This window comes from Nuphar pumila, chromosome 3 (genome assembly GCF_984573655.1).
Source record: "Nuphar pumila chromosome 3, dmNupPumi1.hap1.1, whole genome shotgun sequence".
NCBI classification, from domain to species: domain Eukaryota; kingdom Viridiplantae; phylum Streptophyta; class Magnoliopsida; order Nymphaeales; family Nymphaeaceae; genus Nuphar; species Nuphar pumila.
In genome coordinates this window covers 126,595,863-126,609,957 of record NC_143251.1, presented here as the reverse complement: position 1 = coordinate 126,609,957, position 14,095 = coordinate 126,595,863, and the positions used below count along the sequence as shown (strand labels likewise).

The following is a 14,095-nucleotide window of genomic DNA, read 5'->3' as shown; positions in this document are numbered from 1 at the left end:
CAAACTTATCAATAAAGCGACTACTGTAATGACCCAGATGACCATGCCAAAGATTCAACTCAATAAATCCAGAAAAATTAAAAACACTCTCAGAAGGAACTGAAGATGATGATGTGATCTTTAAGATGGAATCAACAGGTTGAACACGAGAGGAAGGATTCTCTTGGAACACGTACATATTCCCTTGACGTTTTCCTTCAACGAATGTTTCCCTCGTGTGAAGGTCCTTAACACAAACAGGAGTAAACTCAACTGAAGCATTAATGTCATCTACAAGTTTAGAGACAGAAACAATATTTTTCTTGATATTAGGAGCATGAATGACATTTGAAAGAGCAAGAGAAGAGTTGGACATAGGAATTACAGAATTTTCAATGTGCGAAATATGGTGGTGAGACCCATCTCCAGTGACTATATTATTTCTACCAACATAAAGAACAAGATTTAGGAGCTTACCAGCATCACCAGTGACATGAGTGGTTGCACTAGAATCAACATACCAAGTTTGATATTCAATTCAGCCAAGGCAGATAATAACAACTCTTTGACTTCTGCATTATTTTTCAATGTATCTAATCCCTTTCTTGTCTCCAATTGCTTTCCTCTATTTTGTAGGTTAAACCAACAATTTGCCTTTATATGCCCCTTTTTGTTGCAGAGTAAGCAGGTAGGCATTGTCCTTTGCCTTTGCCCATTGGGAGGAATACTGGGTGTAGGTAATATTCCACAACTTCCTTGTCCATTTCTTTCTTGACCCCCTCTTTCTCGAAAATCATACCTACCATGTCCTCTCTCATAGGCTACTCCTGTGGCAAGAACATTGTGTGCTCCAACATGAGCATGAGTGTCTTCAGAAAATCCCTTTAGGGTCATCTCATACTGTAAAAGCTTGGCACGAAGATCTTCAAATGTAGGTAAATTTGACAAACATAATAAGGAAGTAACCATCATATGATAATCCGATCCCAGCCCACTCAAAGTTTGTTGCACCATATATTTATCACTAACTGCGCATCCCACAGTGGCCAATTGATCTTAATAGTCTTCATTTTGTTCAAGTACTCCATAATAGTCATGGAGTCTTTCATCAGCATTTGAAACTCTTTCTTTAAAAATAATACTCTGGCCTGAGAAACTTGAGAATATGTTTGAACCAGTCGATGCCATAATTGCATTGTTGAGCAAATCATCTGGAATTGCCACAAGCACTTCCTGTGACAATGTAGAAGTGATATAGGCAACCAACGCCTGCTTTTGCTTCGTCCAGGATACGTACTCAGGATTTCTAACATAGGTAATAGAAAGATCTCCCTCACCATTCTTTTCTTCTTGTGGCATGAATTATGGAGGAACAGGAACAGAACCATCCAGATGTCTGAAAAGGTCCTGACTTCTTATGAATGGTATGATTTGTCGCTTCCAAGTTAGGAAATTGGAATTGTTCAATTTCTCATACACGAGTTGACTAAGAAAGTTTGAGGAAAGGCCGGATTGAGAATGAGGAAATGAGTCCATATTCTTAGAAGAAGACGACAAAGCAGTCTGATACCATGATAGAAATCATGGGTCCCTTCGTTCATCCACAAGCACCAACACAGAATGGGGAGAGAGAGCGTGGCTGCTGTGAAAATCCCTAATTAGGGTGTTCGGTTGCTTGCCTTATTAAATATACATAGGTACAATAGTAGGGTACGAAAATACTCATTACACGATATGTTAAAATTACAACATGCCATTAATGAGCATGTGTTTAAATAAAAAGAGAGCATTCGTTTAAATAAAACGAATTGGGTCTGGATCCTGCAATCGTGAATGACAGCGTCTTTTCAGGCCAAAGGGGGCAACCCCATGTGGTTGTCGAGGCTGCACCCAACGGTCACAACTCCAACAACTATATGGAGTTGTCCCTATCACACAGTCAAAAAAGTAAAAAGATAAAAAATACAAAAGAAAAATAAAAGTATCAACCCCTAATGGGTATTTCGGTTTATATATATATATATATATATATATATATATATATATATATATATATATATATATTAACACCCCCCCCTCAAACCCATGGTGGGACAACCGAGAGTTTGCCAAGTAAGAAATGAAATTGAGGTGACAGAAGCACTTTATTGAAGAAGTCCGCTAGTTGGTACACTGAGGGAACGTAAGGCAATGTGATGGTCTTCAAAAATTCCTCGCAAACATAGTGGCAATCCATTTCAATATATTTTGTCTTCTCATGAAATGTACGATTGCTTACAATGTAGACTGCGCTATTGTTGTCACAACATAGTCTGGAGGGATCTGCAAGGTGAATTCTCAGGTCTTTAGTAGTTGTTGCAACCATACTAACTCTGATGTGGTTGTTGTCATGGCACGATACTGGGCTTCAATGGAGGAAAGTGACACATGTTGCTTCTTGCATTGCCATGAAATTAGGGAATCACCTACAAACATACATAAATCAGTGGTTAAGCGTCTATCATTTACATCCCCTCCCCAGTCAGAATCAGAATATGCAATGACTTCTAACGAGGAAGATGATGATAAAAATACTCCATGATTAATGGATTTCTTGATATATCTAACAATTTTCATTACAGCACTCATATGCACGGTAGTAGGAGCATGCTGAAATTGACTAACAGAATTAATAGCATGAGATATCTCAAGACGAGTAATAGAAAGATAAGACAAAGCTCCAATCATTTGTCTTTAGGGAGTTGGATCTTGTACAGGCTCACCATCATCTTTCTTCATTTTGGCATTTATGTCCTCCAGAGTATCAACCCGTTTTTCATTCGAGAGTCCTGATCATTCAATGATCTTTACTGTGTACTTAGTCTGTGACAAAAAAAATCACGAGGTAAGTAGGCTACTTTTATTCTAAGAAAATACCGTAAAAAGTCAAGATCTGTCATGTCAAAGTTGACTTTAAGCACATCTTTGATATGATTAACTCTCTGCTTATCACCTCATGTGATTATCATATCATCTACGTAGAAATAGTAAAATAACCATCCCTACATTGGAAGACTTAACAAACAACGCAGTGTCAATAAAACAAGATTTAAAATAATGTTGTGTCATCACATTACTAAACCTATCATACCATATTTGGGGAGCTTGTTTTAAGCCATACAAGGCTTTGCGTAACCGAAGAGTTTCTACATGTGCTAAAATCAAGCCTGGTGGAGGATCCATGTAAACCTCCTCGTCCAGATTATCATTCAAAAATGCATTCTTTACATCCATTTGAAATATAAGCCATTTTTTAATCGATGTTATAGCAATGTGAGTTCTAACAATGGTCATTTGAGCAACTGGGGCAAATGTTTCAGCGTAGTCTATTTCATATTTCTGACTATATCCCTTGGCTACTAACCTGGCATTATATCGTTCAAATGTTCCATTGCATTTGATTTTTATCTTGTAGACCCATCTACATCCTATAGTTTTCCTTCTTTTAGGTAATGTTTGGATTTCTCAAGTTTTTGCTTTTTCCAAAGCTTCAAATTCATTATTCATTGCCTTAATCCATTCTAGATAATGTTTAGCCTCATGATAAGATTGTAGTTTGAAATATGATTGCATGACCATTAGGCATGATCTATACCTTGATTCAAAGGAATCATAGGATACAAATCTACTAAGGGCTTTTCAAATTCTTATGGATTTTCTAAAACTAGAAGAATCTACTTCTTAATTTGGGAAATATCTTTTTAAATCACATGGCGGATGATCTTCGGTACATCGAGCATAGGTTTGTATATTATTATGAGATGGGTCTATATTATTAAGACCCCCATACACATTCTCATTTGCATTACGTGTGTCTTCATTTTCACTCTCACGTGTGTCATGAATATTTTCACATCTTTCATATTCATTGACAAGGTAAAAAAGAAACGCGTAGTCACAACTTTCTTGGATTTTTTCCTTACTACAACCAATTTCATTTTCAAGAAAAGTGACATTTTGAGAAACATACAATTTGTTTCTTTCAATGTCATAACATCTATATCCCTTTTGGTTTTCGCCATAGCCTAAAAAAACACAAGGGATTGCTTTTGGAGAAAATTTGTCATTCTTATTGGTAAGGGCAAAGCATTTACCTCCCAAGATCCTTAACCTTTTATAATCGGGAGATGTTTTAAAAAGTTTTCAATAGGAGAGATATTTTCAATGTTTTTGGAAGGCATTCTATTTATCAAATAGACTGTCGTAAGGGCGGCTTCGGCCCAAAAAACTTTTGAAACATTTCTAGATACAAGAAGTGTTCCAGTGTTTTAAAACTCGCTGAGTCAACTCGTTGACTCCGCTCGGCTAGGCTCGCCCCTCCAGCGAGTCAACCCGACAAGGCAAACTCGGTTTGCCAAAACTCGGGCTTGACTCGGGCGAGTTTTGGGATGTTTGAAATTTGTTTTTTGAGTTTCAAATTATAGTTTCGAAATATATAAGTACATATATTTTAACAAGGGTTACCCCCAGATTTTGTATAAAAAAGAAAATAAAAATCATTTAAAGATAAAAAAGCATTTAAATCCATAGAATAAAATCGCCATGTTGTTCGAACTACTGCTCACCCTGTGTTATCAACTTATTCTAGCAAAATATTTTAAAGAAATGATTCTCACTATACATGGCGGGTCAACTGTGCCTATGGGAAGTCACATTTAGGTTTCATCATCCATTTGTTATGTGAACAAGCATTGTACATATTCAAATATTAGTAGTCTTTTTATAGTTGTGCCATTAATATATTTCCTGCATAGTTTTATACATGAGAGAATTGCTTATTTATGTTGATATTGGACATTCTGTAAACTTTCAATATGCACATATATTTCTGTTTTACATTTATGGATTTGTTAGAAAGGGAATTAAAACTTTTAAAACAAGCTAGCATATATGATTGGCCATTTTAGGAACCTTAGGTAGTAGCAGACTGAACTCATGGTGACCAAATCCTCTAATTCAAGTCATGAATTAGTCAAAGTGCTTCTATAGATATCAAATTCAATTATTCAAGCAAACCTCTATAGCTCTTTGAGGTTGTTTTTATATTCTTACAGACATTTGGAGACTATGTTTACTCAAAAACATGGTTTCTGACAAATTATATATTGTTTTTCTTTTAAAATCAAAAGTTAACAAAACCTGGTCCGAGTCACCGAGTTGACCCGCTGAGTCACGAGTCGAGTTCCGAGTCACGGGTTTTAAAACCTTGAAGTGTTCTAGTAGTCTCAATAATGTGTCTATGTTTCCTCTCAGCTAGTCCATTTTGTTAAGGAGTATATGAACACGATTTTTGGTGAACAATCCCATTTAGGCCAAGATAATTTTCGATTTCTTTTGACAAATTCTCCCCCATTACCGGTTCTAAAGATTTGAATATTAGTTTTGAATTGATTCTTTGATATAACAATGAAGTTTATTAAAACTCTCAAATACTTCCGATTTTTGTTTTAGAAAAAATATCCAAGAATGTCTACTATAGTCATCTACAAATACAACATAATAGGATACTCATCTTTTGGATACAACTAGAGTCGGTCCCCATACTTTCGAATGTACTAACTCAAATGGATTCTTAGTTATAAAATATCTTGGTCCAAAGGACAAAGACTTCATTTTGCCAAGAATGCGATCCTCAAACACAAAATCTCTTTCCTTATAATTTGAAAGAAATGGAAACAAGTATAATTTGGTCACACTAGGATGTCCTAGTCTTTTGTGCAAAATTTTTATATATATCTTTTCTACAAAATTACAAAAAGGTTCTTTTGGTAACTCAAGATTGTCCATGACATAGAGATCTCTTTTGTGGCCTCGCCCAATCGGCTTCTCGAACTGGAGATCCTGTATTAGACAATCATTAGATGAAAATAGTATTGTACAATCATGACCCATAATTTGAGAAACCGATAAAAGATTTAAATTTAATTTTGGTAATACTCTAATATTTGGTACGTGAAAGATTGAAGGTTTTTAAAAAATCCCAAAACTTTTGATTTTCAAGGATGTTTCATTGGTAGTTGAAACATAAGAGTCATTTGGGTTAAAATTATATTCGAACAATATGGACTTATCTGGAGTCATATGAAAAGAAGCACCGGAGTTTAGGATCCAAGAGGTCTTACCAAGGTCACCACTTGTAGATATGACAGCTCCCGAAAAAGAGGGAGCTTGAGTTTTAAGCATAGGTTGTAGCGCCTCCATTAGTTGAGCCAAAGAGAGCGAGCCAATGCATTTGGAGTGGTCTATATCACTCCTTTCAACCAAAGCAACTTTTTTGTATTCTTTATGATCATTATTCTTTCTTTTGGAACAAAAAAGTTTGATGTGTCCCGGTTCATAACAACGATAGCAAATTATTTTTCCACCTTTTTTGTATTTATGGTCACCCCTTTTTTTATTCCTTTCATAGTTGTTGAGGTTTCTTCCATTCTCATTTTTTACAAAATGAGGAGGTTTGTAGCTTCTAATATGATTACCGAGCTTTGATACGGCAAGCACGGATTCTTCATCTTTTGAACCAGAAGGCTTCTTCAATCTATTTTCTTTCATAGTCAATTCTTCAAGAGTTTCTACTATGGATGGTATACCTCCTCTTTGAAAAAGAGCCGATTTGGTTCCTTCAAATTCGAATCTAAGCCCGATAAATTGGTAAAAGTGCTTCGTTTTAATTTAGTTTTTACGAAGTTCTACATCCTATGGGGAATGTCATTTTGGCTCAAGAAGAGCCAATTCATCCCAAAGAAAAGAGAGCATTGTAGTATTCCCTAATGCTCATCTCTCCTTGAGTCATGGTTCTTACCTTGTTTTGAAGGTTACATATGTGTGCAATATCTTTAAGAGTATACATGTCTTTAAGATATTTTCACGCATCACTAGTGAAATTAAATTTCACCAAACTAGAATACTTGTGGATGTCCACATTATTGATAAGCCATCCAATTATCTTGGAATAGCTCATCCTCAATTCTTTTCATCTTTTTTCATAATCGAAAACGGCTTTAGCCATTTTCTCTCCTTGAAAAGCAACTTCTTTCCCATTCTCAATTTTTATAAGAATGAGTTTAGGCGCTTTTTCGGTACCGTCCACCAAACCTCATAGTCCATTTTCCCATATTTTGTGCTTTACTATGGATGCCCACATCACATAGTTTGTATCATTTAGGCGTACGAGAATGGAGACTATTACTTCCCTCTCATTCTTCATTTATTTCCAAAGTTGAAGAGAAGGGCTAGAGAAAAGGAAAGAGAAAGAGAAAGAGAATGCAATTCAAGACTTGTTTGAGAGATGGTGCGCTTCCCGATGCAACAATCCACAATTTGTTGTATTCGTCAAGCTCATGATCCTCCTCTTGATATTGTCACTATCTTTCCTCTTAAAATTTGTTTTTGGACCACCAAAGCTTTGATACCATGTAATAAAATAGATTCAATAAACATGCAAGAAGACACTTCAATCAAGTAGAATACTTGATTGAATAATCACACCACCCACACAAGGGTCAAATACCTTGTTATTGCATAGAGTCTCTCTTGAAAGAGATAAAAAATACATGGCCATAAGAGGCCTATTTATAATGCAATTGAGGGCCAAAGGGGGCAGCCCCATGTGGCTGTTGGGGCTGCATCCAACAGCCATATGGAGTTGTCCCTATCACACAGTCAAAAAGACAAAAAAGTAAAAAGATACAAAAAAAACAAAAATACAAAAGAAAAATAAAAGTATCAGCCCCTAATGGGCTGATGCCTATTTAGTAAAAAGATCAAAATACCCCTGACAGGTATTTCAGTTTATATATATATAGATATATATATATTAACATCTCAATGATAGTGCTTCTCAGTTCTGACATATAACCTGATATCCAGTATGCACAGGAGGAGATTTGGTGACCTCAGTGGTGGAAACTGGATCAAAGACTCAGATATAATGGAAAATCAATTTAATATGCAAGAAAATTGTTATATGCTCCATCAAATTTCAAGCCTTCCGGAACACAAGTTAGAATTTAATCCTATTCATGATGAGTCTTTCAAGTACCTATACTATGGAAAAACAGATGATCATGTGCATCTGTCTGTCTTTTATCAAGCATGTAGATCCTCAAAATCTATAAGATCCAGAATCCATTATGAGGAACTTTTACAACTTCAAATAGCACATTCCAAATTGAAATTTGACCATTGTATGAAGAAAATCTTACATCCTATAAAAAAGTTTTATATTATGGAGAATTTTCTAGCGGTGGATCCACTCAAGTGACAGTAATAATTTGTTATATAATGATAAAGGATGCAGTGTAGTGGTAACTAAAGGCTCAGAATGCTACCTGGAAAAAAGAAAAAGGAAAAAAATCTATCGTGCCTGAGTTCAGTTCACTAGATTGCAAAAGCCATGAGCTTTGACAATACTAATATTTTTCTTACAAGTTTTCCTGATCATTGGTCAATTACAAGAGGCAGAATATCTGTTATTTAGAAACTCCAATAATGAACTATTACAAAAAAAGACTGGCTAGTTTTCTTTGTGAAATTCAAGTTTTTTTCATATAGGCAAGCTGGGGTTAGGCAGACCCCTACCAGTTCATTAATCAGAAAAATCAATTTACAGTGATCTTCCTAAAAGGAAGCTAATCCATAGAATACAATGCATAATTCTCAAGAGTTGAACCCCTAAAATAAAAATTGAAGACCCAAATCCAATAATAGTATCTCACAATGGACACTGATTTTCATTAATGGCTCTGGATCTAAGCCTAAGGTCAAGAGATCCAAGACCTCCCCAATAAACTCTCCAAAAGTTCTGACTTTCCTTGGACGACCCACATTTTTAGGGGTGGGAGATAGGAAACCTATAGTGTAGAAACTTTGCCACCAGTTTTGTTGGAATGAATTTCAACATTAGGTGTCACATCCTCTTTAGCCGAGCAAGGAGAATCTCTATACTCTACATTAGGCATATCTGATCCTTCAATTTGAGAATGCCTTCCAACTTTGGATGCCTCATTTAACAAAGAATCCTCATGACCAATTAAACTATCAAATCATTCCTTATTAGGTGCCTTGGAAATCCCTCCCATTTCCAAGGAAGAAAGATCTGAATTAGAGTCCAAAATAGAACCTCCACTGTTTTCCTGGAACTGGAAGACCATGAATATCTTTTCAAAGCTATGGAGAATCAATTACTTTCTCCAGTTCTCAATTTAGGTTGCTGATCTACAAAGAACTAGGAACATATCAACAGATTCATCAGGAGTTAGCCTAACTATGTGAGTCAGGGATAAGGCACCAGATTGCTTATCTGAGGTACTGATGTTTAATTCTTTTTTGTTTTAAGATGCAACCATCCTAAGCTGAAAGCAGAGAACATCAAAAACTGCATAAAAGATGGTATGCATGCAGGTCTCCAAGGTTTTGATTAGAAGTCATACATAATGAGTTCAAAATGTACAATAAATAAACAAAGTACATAGTAAAGATGATTCAACCAAATCTAATCAGATATAGGGATGTACAACGGTATAAAAGTCCAATCAAACAAGTCCATTGAGGGTTTTTCACTCCCATCCAGACAGAAAGATGATTCATAGGTTGGCATATAAGTGCACCTTATTTGTGACAAACCTGAGAAAATATCAAAACACGATGGCTTGTCTCACGTAACCTAGTCAAAAGTTTGTCAAGTATAACGAGCTTCCCACTGCTCATAATGATACGTTGAACTTTACAACTGTCATTAAGGGCATCCCCACCATAGCCATGATCCGCACTTTCAAACAGAAATGGATGATTGCAGCATTTCTTCAACTCCACAACGACGTTAAGCAGTGAAACCTGAAAATTCAGAATGTTAATCAGTGATCATTATACCAAGTAGAGGAATAATATAATTTCAATTACAAACTGACTAGAATGAAGGTAGAAATAACTAACCTGATTACCACGTACTCCCTTGTTTAGATCATGGAAGTTCCTCTCCAAAATCCACTTGTAGTATCTGGCCAAATGCAACATGTTAAGTTACCAAGACCAAATATATTTGCCACCTAGTTTTGAGCAAGCATTGGTCCTTACTGTTTTTGAAGAGGAGTCATTTCAACTCTAAGTATCCGCTCGATCTTTGGAGGCAATGATTTCTCAACATCTTTGATAACTCTTCGAAGAAGGTGAGGTCTCAATTCTTTATGAAGACTAGCAAGCTACAAAGAGCCATGGAAATGGTTAATCAAAATATCTGAAGTGCAAAAGAGAAGAAAAAGCCAAAGGTTAGTTGCCACCGTATATATATGGATCATGAGTCATGACAGCTATGTACCTCAATCTCATTAAACGAGCTCAGATTCTTGTATCTCTCAACAAACATGTCCTTATTCTTGAACTTCTCAGGCTCAAGAAAATGTAGGAGAGCCCTACATGATCAACATTGAATCAGAAAGATTGACCCAAAACTCCAATAGCATAATCATAAAATTGAATGAGAACAAAAGTTCGTCCAAAATAATTAATAAAGCAAGAAAACCAGCCCGTTATCCATTTACCATGATACCTCCATTGGAAATGCAAACCACATAACTAGAAATGCCATTGGAATACAAGAAAACCAACATTTCACTAAAAATTTGATTGAGAGAACACAGGCAGATTACCTTATGACAGATGCAGACCATTAATAATCCATCACCATGTATTTACAACTTACAACAACAGTATATACCTGAATAGTTCAGGTATACAGTACATACCTATGAATAAAGATGGTTGTGCAGAAGTCAGTAGATCAAGATTAGAGAAGCTTCAAGCATGGTATGTGATACAATCAATGTTATCAAAACCGCGCCTTGAGGCGCAAAAGGCACACCTCGCCTTGAGGCAAAAAAAAATTTACAACAAGACTTCTGAGAAGTAATCAAAAAGATTTTTATAGGTTAATCTCATATATTTTCCAGTTATTTCAGTTATGTAATCAGTTTTTTAGTATATTACAATATTTTAACTTTTGTTGGTTAATCTCGTATATTTTTCAGTTATTTCAGTCATGTAATTAGTTTCTTAATACATTTTAACTTGTGTTGGTTAATCTCATATATTTTCCAGTTACATAACCAGTTTTTTAGTTACTTTTATATGTTAATCTCATATTTTTTTGAATAATCTCATATATTTTAACTTTTGTAGGTTAATCTCATATATTTTCCAGTTACTTCAGTTATGTAATCAGTTTCTTAGTATATTTTAACTTTTGTTGGTTAATCTCATATATTTTTCAGTTATGTAATCAGTTTTTTAGTTACTTTTATAGGTTAATCTCATATTTTTTAGAATAATCTCATATATTTTAACTTTTGTTGGTTAATCTCATATATTTTCCAGTTATGTAAACGGTTTCTTAGTATATTTTTTCTTTTATTGGTTAATCTCATATATTTTCCAGTTATGTAATCATTTTTTTAGTTACTTTTATATGTTAATCTCATATTTTTTAAAATAATCTCATATATTTTAACTTTTGTAGATTAATCTAATATATTTTCCAGTTATTTCAGTTATATAATCAGTTTCTTAGTATATTTTAACTTTTGTTGGTTAATCTCATATATTTTCCAGTTATGTAATCAGTTTTTTAGTTACTTTTATATGTTAATCTCATATTTTTTAGAATAATGTCATATATTTTAACTTTTGTAGGTTAATCTCATATATTTTCCAGTTATTTCAGTTATGTAATAAGTTTCTTAGTATATTTTAACTTTTTTGGGTTAATCTTATATTTTCCAATTATATAATCAGTTTTTAGTTACTTTTATATGTTAATCTCATATTTTTTAGTACTTATTTGAGATTTTCTATTTCTTATTGGTTGTTATTTCATCAATAAAGCATTTCTTTATTTATTTGTATTTTTAGATATTTTTTATAATTTTTTTAAAGTTTTCAAAAAAATTTGAGGCTTACGCCTCGCCTCGGTTTTTGGTGGAGCGCCTCGCTACGCCTCAACGCTTTTCACAACACTGGATACAATAAAGAAGGGAATTTGAGTGGAATCAAGTCTTTGTAAATGGAAATAAAACGGTTTCCTCTCATAGGGATGAATTTTGGGTTACCCTTTCTTCGAACCTTGTCAATAATCAAACTCACAAATATGAACTGAGTGACATTTGATGAGTCACTGAGAACAGGGGAGACAGATATGGAAAGCATGAAGTAACAAAAGAGGAAGTCATTTGATTTGACATTTCAGGCTATTTCAAGTGATTGATAAAATAAAACTTTGATATGATTTAGGTATACTTCATATGATTTAGGTGCATTTCTCATTGGAAAATGGAAGTTGCACTTCCTGATATGCAGATATGGAGAAGCATGGGGATTAGTAGCATGTCCCCCTGAGGAATGTGTGTGTATCAGCATATCTTTTTAAGTTCGTAAAAAACTCATGGACAATCATTAGGTATCAGCACATAATTTTGAACCTTTTTTATGCAAAAAGCATAAGCGCATGGCATGATTTGGCATCAGATATCCTGCATTTTTTGAGAGCCCATACAAAACATCATTTGAGCACATCTGGAGGCTTCAATGGGTGAAAAAATATATACAGTCATCATAACATAGAATCAATACCATAGGTGTTATTGACATTGTAGAAATCAGAAACAATGGCTTGCGCTTGGACAGCAGAGGCTACCATCTAAGTACACCTTGCATTATTTTTTTTTTCAAGCCGCTCAAAGATTTAAATCAACCACTGAGGAAATTGATGATGACTAGTTTGAAAACTCTTGTTAGTTGAGTCGATCATAGAGAGGAGAGAGTTGTAGAGGCAAACTCAAGGATCAGTAAGCTTAAGCTCCAAATATAATGGAGAAACTAGGACCTTTTACATAGTAAACAGCTCAGTTACCATCTTGACCACAAGCATCGCAAGTACTCCAGATATATCACAAAGTTCTTAGCGAAGAATTTGAAAGCTTCCCAAAATAACATGATAAATGATTTACAGCAATGTTCCAAGATTTTCACAACCACTGCCAACTTCACAAGAGAAACCTTTTTCTTTTTTCTCACCTGTATATTCCCTAGCTAGAATTAAAAAAAATCATATACCCATCTATTATTTCCATTTTTTAATTTCATAAATTAATCTCAATTCTTCAACTAGAACAGTGTCTTCTATTATAGATATTGTGCAAAAGTCATTGAAATGGCATAGGAATAGGACTCTGTAGTTATCCTGGTCAAGAACCCTTTCAAGAAGTTTTATAACTAGGAATCCAATCTGATACACTTTTGTAAATATTACTATATAATTATAAGAACTATTTTTTCTGACAGTGAAATATACCTTAATGGAAAGCTACTACTATCACACTTTAGCTGGATTCCTTTTTTTAATTTTAATATGCTTCAGTTGCAATTTATGAGTTGGAAAACAATGGGCTGGACAGTCAAAATTCTTTTTCTGTAACACACAACTTACATTGCAACTACATTGTTTAAACTTTATGTATCCACTTTTTAAACTTTACATCCAAGATTTTCATGGTACCCACTACAGACCTCAGATCAGAAAGATATGCTAGTAACTTCACCGACCAAAACTCATTTCCTGGTTTCATATTTCACAATCGCAATCTTTCAAATTGTTTTCAGACACAAATTTTAGGTTAATAGAGCCAACAGATGCATGCACACATACACCCATATCCGCCTACACCATCAGATAGAACTTATTAGGTACCAGAGGCAATGAATGACAACCAGTAAATCTTTTCATCCATACTCCTTTTAGTGATTTTGCATCTTCTCCTTGTTCCCATTCCTCACCACTGTAACTGGCTACATTACTAGAGCTAATGATATGCCAGCTAATAAGATTTTCTAACCCCTATACCTTTTCTAATCATTTTATATCTTTTCATTAATCCCATTTCTTCTAGTTCATTACACCAATCAGAAGATATACTAGATTCAACTTGACTTATGATGCACAAGAACTTTGATTCTTATGGATCGTGATGTTAGAATGTGGGTTTTATATATATATATATATATATATATATATATATATATATATATATAT

General features: G+C 34.4%; 1 protein-coding gene across 2 annotated transcripts in view; it reads right to left on the bottom strand.

The window, feature by feature from the left end:
- Positions 1 to 14,095, bottom strand: part of LOC149843677 (protein CHROMATIN REMODELING 5-like) — a 146,557-nt gene that overhangs the window by 52,017 nt on the left and 80,445 nt on the right. For both annotated transcript variants that reach the window (XM_090000014.1, XM_090000015.1), the window contains exons 16-19: positions 10,331 to 10,424; positions 10,090 to 10,214; positions 9,949 to 10,012; positions 9,640 to 9,849 (exon numbers count right to left, since the gene is read on the bottom strand). In XM_090000014.1, coding sequence (XP_089856140.1) covers positions 9,640 to 9,849; positions 9,949 to 10,012; positions 10,090 to 10,214; positions 10,331 to 10,424 — 493 coding nt within the window. The remainder of the gene's footprint in view (positions 1 to 9,639; positions 9,850 to 9,948; positions 10,013 to 10,089; positions 10,215 to 10,330; positions 10,425 to 14,095) is intronic.